The sequence below is a fragment of the Clytia hemisphaerica genome, unplaced genomic scaffold, assembly GCF_902728285.1.
Source record: "Clytia hemisphaerica strain Z4C2 unplaced genomic scaffold, Clytia hemisphaerica genome assembly, whole genome shotgun sequence".
In the NCBI taxonomy this organism is placed as follows: Eukaryota; Metazoa; Cnidaria; class Hydrozoa; order Leptothecata; family Clytiidae; genus Clytia; species Clytia hemisphaerica.
This window is the reverse complement of record NW_027104374.1, coordinates 1,000,126-1,014,213: the sequence shown is the minus strand read 5'-3', so window position 1 is coordinate 1,014,213 and position 14,088 is coordinate 1,000,126. Positions and strand designations below refer to the sequence as shown.

General features: G+C 36.9%; 1 protein-coding gene across 1 annotated transcript; it reads left to right on the top strand.

The window, feature by feature from the left end:
* The first annotated feature begins 113 nt into the window (after window positions 1–113).
* On the top strand, window positions 114–1,378 carry LOC136818803 (scm-like with four MBT domains protein 1). The gene is made up of 2 exons (XM_067075040.1): window positions 114–526; window positions 795–1,378. The coding sequence occupies exons 1-2, from the start codon at window positions 173–175 to the stop codon at window positions 951–953; spliced, it is 513 nt and encodes a 170-aa protein (XP_066931141.1). The 5' UTR covers window positions 114–172; the 3' UTR covers window positions 954–1,378.
* Window positions 1,379–14,088: the final 12,710 nt, after the last annotated feature.

Below are 14,088 nucleotides of genomic sequence, written 5' to 3'. Positions count from 1 at the left end.
TCAGCTATCAAACGGTAAATTCAAAAAATATATCTGAATTAAGAAAATACTTGACCCCCTGAATGATGAAGTTGAATGTGAATTTTTTATCAACTTCTTCATTTCCACAGACGCTGATGGTGATCGTGTGTCATCTGGACCTGGTTTATCAGCAGCCACAGCAACGACTACCATGTTGGATGATGACGCAATGATGAATGACGACATGTTAGAAGACGAAGAATTTCTGGATGATGAAATGATGGAAGACAAAGATGACGTCATCAGGGATGATGGTGAGGATGACGAAGACCATAACAAAACATCTAATCCAACTGTATCCAGCTCGTCAACCAAACAAACAGTCCCTTTAGATTCACCCTGTGATCCTACCTCGTCCTCAACAGACCGTGGTATCGACCCTCTCAACTTATTGGATCAAGAATTCCTGAGTTCCAAAGATCCGAGAGAATGGTCTGTTCAAGAAGTGATGGATTTCATGACTGCTATTGGATGTCCAGCGCATGCCCCTTCATTCCAAAAGCAGGTAAGATTATGATTTTTCTGCTGGATAACATGTATGCGTGTTTCACAATGATTGCTTTATGAAAAAAAATCGAAGCTTTAAAGAATCCGAATGCAAGAGTGGTATCATTTTAGCTTCTCTATCATGAATATTAAAACCACATTGTCGTAGAATGGGAAAATGATACATAGTATATGGGGATGTGAAGGATATAATGTTTTCCAGACGTTGTCGTGACCAGTCTTTTTTTGTCTTGATTCTATATTGTTTCTGATTTTTATTTTTTAAGGAAATTGACGGCAAAGCTTTGTTCCTACTATCCTTTGACGAACTGGAATCTTTGACGGAGAACAAGTTGGGTCCCATCACAAAACTGAAAGATGCGCTACAAAGTTTAAAGAAGATGTGGCAGATACCTTTGACCAAATCATCAACAAAAGCTTCTTGACATTGAGCCATTTTGGGAAGTTCTTATGTATCTATTCTTCATCGATTTCATCACTTTTTTTAGTTTGTTTTATAAAATTTATTCTAATAGAGAGATTATCCACACCTTTTTACACTAAGTATAGAATGTTAGATTTCGTTCTTGGGAATTTTTTTAGATCAATACTACTATTAACTCAGACATCTTACATGGCAATAAAACCGTAAGCACTGCGACCATGAATCTCGAACGTGAGCATTTTCAAACGTTTGCACGTTCATTTTTTCTAAAACTCTGTGCTACTGCTTCTAAGTTGTATTGATTATTTGATATGAAATTTACTGCTTGACGCTAATAGGTAGTTTTTAACTTTTTTTCTTCTTTGTGTAAATAGCATATATTAGATTTTTTCCTAGGTTAGAGGGAAGTTATACGGACACGCAACAAACACACGACCTACAAAAATTCATCCGGAGTAAATGTTGATATTTAGTTTTGGTTGTGTTAGTTAGATTTTACACCAAGATTTAATAGACAAATAGCTCTACAAGGCATCTATTAAATACTTTAAATCGACTCAACGAAAATGCCATAAAGCAGTTTCAATTATCTTGTTTCGCAGATTCTAAATATCTTATCTCTGTGGGGATTTCTGAAGAGATTTTTGTAGTGTTTTTATTTGACGTTAAGTTTGTTTCATGTGGACCACACTCATCTATAAATTTATATGGTAATAGTTGTATGATTTTTCGCTTTTTTCACTGTGTCATGTAAATATTATTATAAAAGACTTGCTTTATATCAGGGGTATATTTTGCCACTTTATATAAGCTACAAATGCTTCCACAGAGTTTTACTCGGAAGTATCTGAGTAAATGGTGACTTAGGAATGATTGTTGTATATTGTCAAAATATCACTTTAAATGTAGTCGTAGATACATTTTTTAGTACGGGCCCCAACAAGACAGCCTCTTAAATTATTCTTTGCGACTTCCTCGAGGGATAATTCGTCCTTTTTCCCTGACCTAGTTTCCCTAAGATAACTTAAACGACTTTTTTAGAACTTTTGCGATGTCAAAAATGTTACCCTCTTTGGTCTTTGTTTTATAATTTTGCGAATAATTCCGAGAAAGATTCATTAGTAAATCCGGGGCCACATTTAAATGTACTATGTATGAATTTTAGGATATTTGAGAGAGACAGAAAATAGTTTTATTTTTGATAAGAATTAATCTACTACAATATAATAAGAATACTCTAACATTAGATTTGTACCCTTATATTTCATCCTTAGTAATTACTAGATTGCTTTTTTTCGTAAGAGCAAACAAAAGAAATTGTACCATTCCATTACCTTTTCAAATCAGTAAATAATTGTTATTATTTTTCTCTGGTTGTGATCTTCACTCGTCAGGCCCTTCCTCTTGAAAAAAAACGTTTATATTAGATAACAGGTGGAAGATTATCTTGTCCGTGGGTATCAAAATATTCTGAAAACTAGCATGTCTAGAGGTGACTTTAACTCTTGTCGGGAAGTGGGAAAAGTGTTCAGGAAGTTAAAAGTCGATATATCCATGAGATTAGATCATCCATATCGTATATTGCATATTTTCTCATGCTTGATTGGATTCTTTTGAATTCTCAAAAAATTATGCACATGATTTGATTATTTTCAACTGGAAATTTCGGGCACTTCGGTCCCCTCAATGCAAATAAGAATTACATATTTGAAATCAGCTCATTTTATAGATTCACCAGTGTATTGTGTAAGCTAAAATAGATTTGTAAATATCAATCGTTTTCCAAAACTAAAAATTTCGTAACTGAGAAAAAATACCGTGCAAACATACCCTTATAAAGAGATTTCTATCCACGCATCAGATTTTGAGAAACTGTTTTTACGACCAATAATCACTTTTAACAAAGGGAATCTGAATAGATGATGAAGTAGCCAAAGTGAGATATTATTCTATCTGATAACAGTTCACTGACTTAATTAACCCATCCTAAGCCTAAGGCCTATTAATTTGAGAAACTTCGATAATATGGAGGAAGACCGATTACGTTAAAAGCAAAAGAAAAAAACTTAGAATGAAAACTGTGATACGTACCATCAGTAACCTGGCAAAGTTTTAAAATCACTAGGGTGGCTATGGAGAAAAAGAGGGTGGACGGCGGATTAACTAAATACACATTTTTTTACAAAGCAACCAAGAAGTTACTAAGGCCTAATATTAGGATCCAGCCCTGAAAATGGCAAAAAAATAAGCAGCTTTGCCTTACAAACCTAGCCCTGAAACTGAGCTTGAACCTTGAAAGCAACCAAAAATACTTAAAAAAGACGCATTTTTGGCATTACTTGGTATTAAAGAGGCCCTCCATGCCATCACAAGCAGTTTTCGTGATGACGTGATACGATAGGGACTTTTTTGTAGCGTGTGATGATTACGTGATTTGGAAATTTATTCTTCGTGATTGTGTGATGGATGAGAGGTCAAAACGTGATCGTGATTGGAAAGATTTTTGAGCTGTGTTACGTGATTTGGACTTTTTTCAAAGGGATCCGTGATTATCCATTTTTTGCTGATTTGCGTGATCGTATGATTGAAAACAAAAAATTGCATCTCAGAGGAGATACCAGATTTGAGTTATTTTGGCCATAAAATTAGATACAAAGCCAAAGATTTTTAAGTTGTTAGAAATTTTTGTTCAAAATCCTTAGCAACTCCCCGCTCCAGTCATGAGACGAATATTGGGGTTGCTTTTCTTATCAAAAAAAAAAATCTGGGGCGACCGCCAATCCGCCATCGGCGGAATATCAGTTAGAGTCGACAACGCCCTTTTTACGCGCGCGCGGGAAAATATTTCTAAAAATAATGGCTACAAACAACAAAATCAACTTCAAGATGGACGTCAAAAGCCTCATACTCAGTCGGGTGTTTAATATAAAAACTGCAATTATTGCTCTTTATGGAAATTATTGCCGAAAACGGCAATTTTTTTAACGATGAAATGCCGAGTCAGCAGAAAAGTAAAAAAGTAAATAAATGAAAATTGCCGTTTTCGGCAATTATTGCCGTTTTTGGAAAGAAAAGTTGATTTTATTATTGAACACGTGGTATTTGACACCCTCGCGATAAGTAGGCCCACTTTGCCTCGTTTATTTTTGTTTTCAACTGGTTTCTGCCAGAATGCAGACTAGCAAAATCGAGTCATATGTAAACAAACTTGCAACGGGGGTTCTGTTTTCTCCTTCTAGCTGTGTTTCGGCATCGATGCAGGATCCTTTTACATATTATTTTAGTATTTTTAATGTTATTGAGCTAAGAAACTTTGAAAAAATCACTTTTTAAAATCCGAAAAACCTTTCCCGCGATGTAATCTCATATCTTTCAAACACCTTTAACATCTTTGCCCTTAAAAGGTCAACACTTTTCTGCTGACTCGGCATTTCATCGTTAAAAAAATTGCCGTTTTCGGCAATAATTTCCATAAAAAGCAATAATTGCAGTTTTTATCTTAAACACCCGACTGATACTGTCATAGTCATAAAGTTTTTTTGTCAATTCACTCATTCTACCTTCAAAACTATGATTTGCTTTCTCATCTCAGCACAGGTAGAGTATAAGTCTAAACTTAATTGTTCTTTTTCTTTTCCATTTTACATTATAAGATTTATAATTTATATATAAATATAATTTAAGGCCAAGAGTAGGAGAAACAAATACAAATACCGTGTGGGTAAACTTGCATCAGTAGAGCTGTGAGCGGAGCTGAATATAGTTTATTTTTATGACTAATCATTTTAGCTAGGGCTAGCTATGCATGTTCAGTCTGGGAAATCCTCTCAATTGCACGCTTATGTCCCGGAGGCCGTAAGCGCGCAATTGCACGGTTATCAAAATGGCAGAATTTTTAAGCGTGTAATTACACGCTTATCGAAATTGTTCTGAAATGGGCGGTAAGCGTTAAGCAAGATTGCCGGGTGACGGCTTTTGCGGTAAGCGTGCAATTGCACGCTTTAAAATTTCCTATATTTTTGACACGCAATTCCTTCTGAAAGCTCTGTTTAATTTCAAAAGCCTAGGGCAGTTTTACTCAAAATTTATCGTAGAAGAAGATTCCGTAAAAATGGATTGCCCGTTAAACCATGCCTTCGCCCGAATTAGAGAATTCTGAACCCCTTGAAATCCCTAAGCAATTTCAACCGGGACGGGAGCGGGCGTAAATTATAACCATGCAATTGCGCGCTTACGCCCTCGGAACATAAGCGTGCAATTGAGAGGATTTCCCAGACTGATGTTTAGCTTTAGCCTCCACCAGTCCAGTCAGGGCCTCTTTGGACTTTTTTAACATTAGTTCGGATAGAATAAAAACATACCTGATCAACACAATCAAACCTTCTGTCTTGCGTCTACTCTTTACTTCCCAACAACTTTCATTTTTGGTTATGTAGGTTTAAAAATCCACAAGTAATGAACCTCTTATAGCTTTATCTGAATAAATCTGCTTGAAAACCTTCTGTCAGGTTTCATTCCGTACGTTTTTTATCCACATGGTGAACCGGTTTCCCCAATTTCCCGATAATTAAATATTGGAACTTTCCCGTGGGTGCGACTGGGCGTACTGCCGTACCTCGAATTTTGACGTGCCCTCAAGTTTTGACGTGCCCTCGAATTTTGACGTGCCCTCGAATTTTGACGTGCCCTCAAGTTTTGACGTGCCCTAAAATTTCGGCGTGCCCTCAAATTTCGACGCGCCCTCAAATTTTAACGTATTGTCAAAATTAACAACAGTATTTTCACTATGATAAATTATACACTACACTAGGTTGGGGCTTTAAAGTTGGAAGAAAAAAATATGAAGAAGACGTTTTGATGTCTGCTTATAAAAGAATTAGCAAGAAACACTGAAGGAGATCGTTAAGCATTACTTCGAATCAACCAAAACTAAATAAAGAACTTTTCTGATTGGTTGAAAAAAAGAGAAAATATGTGAGACACATGCTATTTACTTTTTATCAGCTGGCTCTCTTTTTATTTCAAGTTAGGGGATATAGTGTTAATTATAAGAACTTTTGAAATAGGAAGGAATTTTTTAAGATTTTAATAGAGGTATGGCATTAGAAATTCCTTCAAATCTTAAGCATCACATTGAAATACTCTTGTCTCCCGAATAGACGTCCCCCCGCTAATTGTTAAGAGCAAAAAAAATCCATCCCCCCCTGCTCTTATTAAAACCCTCCTATTCCCCCCCCCCGCTAATTAAATTTGAATAACTAAATTTTTCATTACAGTGTAGATAGACCTTAAACTTGTTAAAATTTTCTTTTTTCAGAAGCAGCCGACAAAGCGATTTTTTAGAAATATGTGTTCTTATCTTCTACGAGACCACATGTTATGACTTTTCAATTTTTTATACAAATGATGTGTTCTGATTTCTAGGAAACCTTTATCGCATTTTTGTCTCCCTAAACTTATCACTACTTTATAGTTTGATGTGTTCTAAAATCTAGGAAAAACAGTTCGCCAAGACAAATTTGCTAGATATTTGTTTTTCTCCACGAAAGATGTGTTCTGAAAATTTCTAGGGTTACTAGGCAACAAGATTACATCAATTTTTTCTTGATTATACCCCTTTCTCCTTAAAAGATGTGTTCTGATGCTTTCTAGGGCTACCTAGGCAACAAGAACACGTTAGCACGTTAGATGACCTTAATTATAACCCTGTCTCGTCAGAACACATAATCGTTTCTAGAGATTTCTAGCTGATTAATTTTTGAAGACCTGATTAGAACAGATCAAAATTTCTAGCTGAAATATGCTTTCAGAACACATCAGAAAAAAAGGTCGCCTCGCCGGCTGCTTTCGTTTTTTGTTAGTATTGGTTCTTATTTTACGTGTTCATTTGTTAAAGTTTCACTTTTGTTGTTGAAATTGGTATCAGTTAAAAAGAATTATGTCTTCAAATTACCCCCCTCTTATTCCATCCACCCCGCTTATTAGAATTTAGAAAATTTCCTACCCCCCTGCTTATTCGGGAGACAAGAGTACAACTTGAAATTTTGCACAAAGACAGTCTCATAGTTTTTTGTTTCCCTATATAAAAACTTTTTTAATTCGATGCCAAATTTTTTGGAAATTTGTATTAAAAAATGGTGTATGTTGTCTCCACTTTAAGGAGAACATTTTAAGTAAAACATCATAAAGTCAGTGACGCTGAAAATCTTAAATCCGCTGACCAAAAAGAAAAGTTTGTGTTTCTTTAAACACCACATTTTCTTATACAAATTGTCAGTGTCTGCACTTTTGATTAAAAAGAAAATAGTAAATCAACGATATTCTTATGTGTAAATAAGCGACATTCGAAAATGATGGCTTTCGCGAATATATTCAAGGACAATCTTATTAAAAGCTGTGAAGCGTGTGGTGTGCTCAATATGATGATAAGTAAATACGGTGATTTTTGATTTTTACTTTAATGGGATAAATTTTCGCGGGGATTAAATTTCGCGGTTGAGCTCATCCGCGAAATTTTAAGATTTCGCGGGGATTAATTTTCGCGGATGGCACTATTGGGGGGCATTATTTTCTCGATTTTGTGACTTTTACTGTCAAATCATGCATATTGGTTGTTGAAATACACATTATTTGCGCCTCTTTGATGCAAGTAACCATTCAAATAGTATTTATTTGACATATTTTGAGTTTTGTTTAGAAATATTTCGCGGATGGGCCTTTCTCAAATTTCCAATGGGACTTATTTTCGCGGATGACACCCAAATCCGCGAAATCCGCGAAAATTAATCCCCGCGAAAATTTATCCCATTAAAGTACTCTTTTGTGTCGACTTTTTGCGATTTTTGTGTGCAAAATGAGGAACAGTTTAATTTCACAGAAGAATTCATAGGAGAGGGACGAAATCTCTTCTGATAATGAATCATCAAGGTAGGGCACGTCAAATTCGAGGGGAACGTCGAAATTCGAGGGCACGTTAAAACTTGAGGGCACGTCAAAATTCGAGGGCACGTCAAAACTTGAGGGCACGTCAAAATTCGAGGCACGGGGCACGTCAAAATTCGAGGGCACGTCAAAACTTTGGGCACGCAAGAACGTAAGCATGTAGGCACGTCGGGCACGTAGGCACGTTGAGCACGTAATGGCACGCGAGCACGAAAGCACGTAGGGCACGAAGGCACGTCAAAAAAATGAGGGCACGTGGGCACGTAGGGCACGTCATTTAGCAGACTCTTGTGAAAGCAATGTAGAAAATGAGTTTTAAAATCCAAATGATTCAAAACTGCAAGAAGAAAATCTCAGTTTCCAATTTCACAACACACGGCAACTCGTTTTTCAAGAAACGAACTCAATGTTTACATTTTCGAAAACGAGGCTAAGTAAAAGTAAGTATATAAGTAAAGAAATCAATAGCGGCCATCGGGACGAAGCGTACCGGGTATTGGACCGCTTGGGCCCCTTTAGCAGCCTCAAAGCCTCTTCGTTATGGCCGCTTTTCATGGTCGGCCATGCATCAGCCTCTTTCGATATTTGAACGGCCTTAGCGGTAAAAAGACCGGTCCAATAGAGGCCAAAGAGGAACGGTCATTAGACCGATTGGGGAGTCACATTTATTATCTAAGAATTGAAGCGGGCTAAGATTACCGCGCAGGCTGATAGCGGACAAAGGTTTTTTGAAGATATTTTCAGTTATAATCCAAGGTAGAACAAACTAAACATAGAAAGGGGGTATTTTTNGAGTTTTTTCCGCTCTTTCAAGGCATTACGAAAACGTCCTCTTCTCAACAAAAAAATATCTTACCCCTTTCTGAGATTTTTTGAACATCGCTACCCCCCCCCACCTTTATAAAGGGGATAAGGGTGGTGTGAACTATGAAAAAGAGGAAATGAAAATAGATTACTAGTGTTCCCTTTTGCTTGTTTTGGCTTTATTTTGTTAGTTTGGAATGTTGTTGAGTCTTCAAAAGAAATATTTATGAACTAAAGTTTTTACATAAATAGTAAATTCATCTCCGTTTTTAAATTTCAGCTGACAACGTGACTGAGGACATCTGTGAGGATGACGAAGACGATGATGCTCATCTACTCTTCGTGCCTTGGAAACGATCAGTATTTGACGAATTTAAATCCTGGCTCCAGTCACCTGATGGTGGTTTGAAAAAACCTCGTCAGGCTGAGCAACATAAAAACCAAGCCACGGTCATATTGAAAGAGGCCAGCTCTGATCAATTTGAAATGAAATACCTATTTGATAGGAAGGCCATCAGGGACAAATGGTTGGCTGAATTTGATCTCAATCGGGCACCTGGTACCGTAAAATCATATCTGTATTCTCTTCGCTTTTTCTACAAATTTATTGAGACCGACCATCCAGAGTCCCTGACACAATTTGAGTCAAAGTGTCAGGAGATGAAAAACTTAATGGACTCCTGGATAACCGTGTACCGTAAGAAACAAAAAGAGCGGACTTGGAAGAACGAAGTCAAGCAAATTCAGGAAATGCTGACACCTGATGACATCTTGAAGTTTGATCAATCTGCGCAGGTGAAGTCCACTCTGGCATCACTCTGCTCAAAACCAAGCAGCCTCTCGATGACGAATTTTGTCAATGCCAGGGATTATATCATTACGTCGATGTGTCTTGATAACGCGGCCAGAAGTGGAGCTTTGGCTAATATGACTCTGCACGAGTTCAAAAACGGATTGGTCGATGGTGATTCCTTCAATATCAGTGTTATTGACCATAAGACGTTAGATACTTCTGGTCCGTGTGTCATCTCTTTGACGGCTGAGCTGTACAAATCGGCAAAAGTTTACATAAGGTACGTTTTATCATACAACATGTCTAATTATTTTGGTGCATCCATTCAAATTAGGGAAATTTCTGTAAACAATCGCGCCGAGAATATAATTATCTTTCTTATTTACTGAAAAGAATTGGTATTAGAGCGAGCTCCGAGAACCGTGATATATACCTTGACACTCGAATGACACTGGAAAAACGGTGTTCTCGCGAGACCAATAAACTCTTCTCGAGATGCATAAAAGCATTGCAAGCCTTGGGTGGTTTCACACTGAAAATTTCAAGCTTATGGGCTTAACGTGTTTAATCATAAAAATGTTTGTTGATAAAACAAAGAAAGTCTAGAAAAGAAAAGCATTTTTACTGCTTCTTGCTGGAATGCACGTGAAGGGTTCAAGCGAAGGGTTCGAACAGCTTCAAATATTGCTTTGTCGCTTTTAATAATAGATCTTCTTTGATTAAAAGTCATAATTCCCATTGTCTTAAAGGTCCGGGGGCGTGCTAGGGTTGCGAGCTGACGGGTATGTACCGCCCGACTTTCCATGGATGGGCCCTTAGAGGGACTAAAACCGACCCTTAGAGGGACTGAAATCGAGGAAAAAACCGATTTTTCGTGAATTTTGTGACTCTTTTTGGGACTTTTTTGCTTAATATTTAGCCTTTTCAGCGTCAAGAAATTAGGTTTGGCTGTTTTTACAACCCTTAGGGGGACTGAAATTAGATTTTGTGATTTTTACAACCCTTAGCGGGATTTTGAAGGTCCAAAAAGGCACCCTTAAGGGCGGCACATACCCGTACCCTTCACTTGCCTAAGTACCCCTCCCCTGGGCTTAAAGGTAGGGTAGGGGTGCCCTTTAAAACAAAAGATTTTATTAAGGAAGCTTAAACAAAAGATGCGTGCAATGAGCAAAGGTTTTGCGATTTAAAACACAGATAATTCATCAACAAACGTAAGATGAGTTGAAAATCAAATTAACAGTTTTTCTATTAAATCACGTATAAGAAACAAATTTATCCTTATAAATGTTGGCTCTCTCGCAAAAAAAACTTGAGTTTTTAAAAGCGAAATTACAACAAATATTTTTAGGATTTCGAGTGATGAACGCGTAGGTATGAATATCAATATCGACCAATGATAAGCAAAATAGGAAAAATTAATAAAAAAATCAACCAATGAGAAGCCTTAAGCAAAATCAATTAGTGTCTTACTAGACGGTTCCCGTCGTCGCAAACGCCGGTTAAGTGCGTTGCTTACGCATGAAAAAGGATTAGATCTTACCTAAATATTTCGCTTAGACGAAAAGCCTCTTGACAAAATTCTTCTAAAAATGAGGCATCGGCACGCGTATCGAACGTGCGAACTATGGCTGTTAAAAATCTTTCGAGCTAAATGAATTTAAAAATTCGTCTAGGAACTTCGTCACTCGCTGAATTTGTATTGCGGGAAAGCGCCCCCGGAAAGGTGTAGGTCAATTTTAAGTAAAAATTGCAAAATTTTTCTAAAAATGAGGCATCGGCACGCGTATCGAACGTGCGAACTATGGCTGTTAAAAATCTTTCGAGCTAAATGAATTTAAAAATTCGTCTAGGAACTTCGTCACTCGCTGAATTTGTATTGCGGGAAAGCGCCCCCGGAAAGGTGTAGGTCAATTTTAAGTAAAAATTGCAAAATTTTTGCCTTTTTTACGCTGTCCCTTTTAACACCGGTCCATATTACGCCACGAGCCCAAAATAACGCCAATAAACCTGTCTAGATCTACCCATAGTAGAGGCCACTAGCCTCACTTCTCAAATTTTGATCTTCTGAATATGAGGAACAATAATCAACCATAAAATCCCTTTGCACACGGGAAGCTTTTTCGCGACATTTTGGCCTTTACTGTTTACTACCACACCGTTGTATCAGAGTAATGGTACTCAATTCCACTCACATGGCATGGGTTGACCTGGGTGACGAAGTTTAAGACATTTTCTTTCATGGGGGTTTGACCAGATAATCATCAAGTGTTAGTCAATCTCCCTATATATCCTTTGTCAAAAAAGACCCCCCCCCTACAAAAGACCACACCACCTACAGCTAGCTAAGTACCCCAAAGATTGTGTAAATATTAAGAATCACTCTCATCAATACAGCTTAAAAATTCCAATAAATAATGCGTGACAAACCTTTTTGAAGAACCCTGTGTCATAAAAAAATACCAAAGTCTTGAAGATTTCTTTGCATGATTGCTTTCTGTTGAGTGCTGCTGATGCTGGATTAGAAAACCATCGCTTGAAGAGGTGTTAAACGAGTTACAATATTCAATACTTGTAAAAAGACTACTGAAGTTACATTCCAAGATTCCACTTGAAGCCCAAAAAAATTTCTTTGAAAAGCTGAAACACTATCAGACTTTCTAAACTTTCATTTTTTCTGACAGAAAACTACCGAGTTTGTTTATTTTTCAAAGATTTCGAATCTTTTCGCTCAACGTTCGAAAAAAAGACCAGACGTTCGAAATTAAAGACCGATATCGTGCAAAGTTTCTAATGGGTCTGCAAATTGTTCTTAAAACTTGTACCTATGCGCATATCTGGTCTGCAGTTCTTTGTAAATAAAGACTAAATTTTTTAGAAAACAAAATTACATAATAAGTCATACCAGGGGGTTGTTTTTTTACTTTCGCATGATGGGGACAAAATAAAAGTATAACCGATGGAAAGCTAGATAAATTGTGCATATGGTTATGATCTTACTTTTTGTTCAATTTGTCGAAGTCAATTTTTATGACTATTTGAAGGAGAAAGAAGACAAATTTTTGATAGATTCGAGGCTATTGTACCCCCTGAAAAGACTAAACTAAAATATCGAAAACAGGGTCTGATGGGGAATTCCCTGTGCTTTCCGTAGGTACCAAACATGCAAGGGTTTGGCTTAGATTTTGCCATGCAAAAGTCAAAAAACATAATTTTTCTCACAAAATGGATGGTTTTAAAACCAAAAAATGTGTTTATTGTCCTTGAGAAGGTAAATCTTCCTTTTTGAACACTTGGTCAATAAAACTAGAAATAGTTTTGGTGTCAGAAGGATTTAGATAATGTAAAATTTGATTTTGCAATGGCTTGTGAGGTATTGTCCCCAAAAACTCCAGAAAAAATATTCACAGCCCTTATTGTGATTGAGAAAGTGAGGATGCGAAGAAATCGTTTTTGGAGTCGGCCAATTCTTGAGTTTTGAGTCACTCCTTGGCCCCAGAAAATGTTTGCGTATGACATATGTGAATGGAAAAGAGCATAGTAAAGAGTTTTTATGACAGAAACAGGAAAAAATAACGAAGCTTAGCAAGTATACCATTTGCCCTGCCAAGTTTTTTTGCTCGATGGTCAAAATGAGAGTTCCAGAAATAGCCCAATGTACTTTACACAAGTTGAGAGTTTAAGTCATCTAGCTTTAACTTCATTGAATAGGGAACGGGGTTATGTCTGCTATGGAAGAGCAACACTTCTGTTTTCAATACATTGAGTGACATTTTATTTGCTCGGGGCCAAGAGGAGAGTCATGTAAGTTCAGAATTGGCTTTGGTCTCTAGAGACTGAAGGTCAGAATCAGAGGAGAGGAGACAGGTATCATCAGCAAAAAGATTCGTTTGACTATTTTGAAGAACATAATGAAGATCATTGATATAGATGAGAAAGAGAATGGGTCCAAGGACAGATCCTTGAGGAACTCCCTGATTAACAGGGCATTTGAAAGAGTTCACGTCAGAAACAGAGACGTATTGTTGTCGGTCTGTAAGAGATGATCGAAACCATTGATAAGATAAGCCCCTCACACCATAATGTTTAAGTTTAGAGAGTAGTATTTCATAATCGACCATGTCGAAAGCTTTTTGCATGTCGATGTATACCCTGCAAGAGTAAAGTCCTTTGTGTAGGTTAGATCTTACCATTTCCGTTAGATTTAACAATGCGTGAGTTGTAGAATATTTACTTCTGAAACCAAATTGACTATTGAAAATAATGTTAATGTCATCAAGAAAAATTTTTATGTGATTTTTTCGAATATCTTATCGATGTTTGATAGTAGAGATATTGGGCGATAATTATTAACATCACGAGCGGAGCCCTTATATTTAAAAATTGAAATTACTTTAGCTGTCTTGAGAGGAGTGATGAATTTACCTGTCTGTAGCGAGATATTGAAAAGCTTTGAGAGGATTTCTGACACCTCTGCTAAAACAGTTTTAAATACTTTAGAGGGTATGCTATAAGGACCGTCATTAGGTTTAAGGAAGTTAATGATTTTTTTTACCTCGTTAGATTATACCGGTTGAAAAAACAGGGAGTTAGGCGGAGC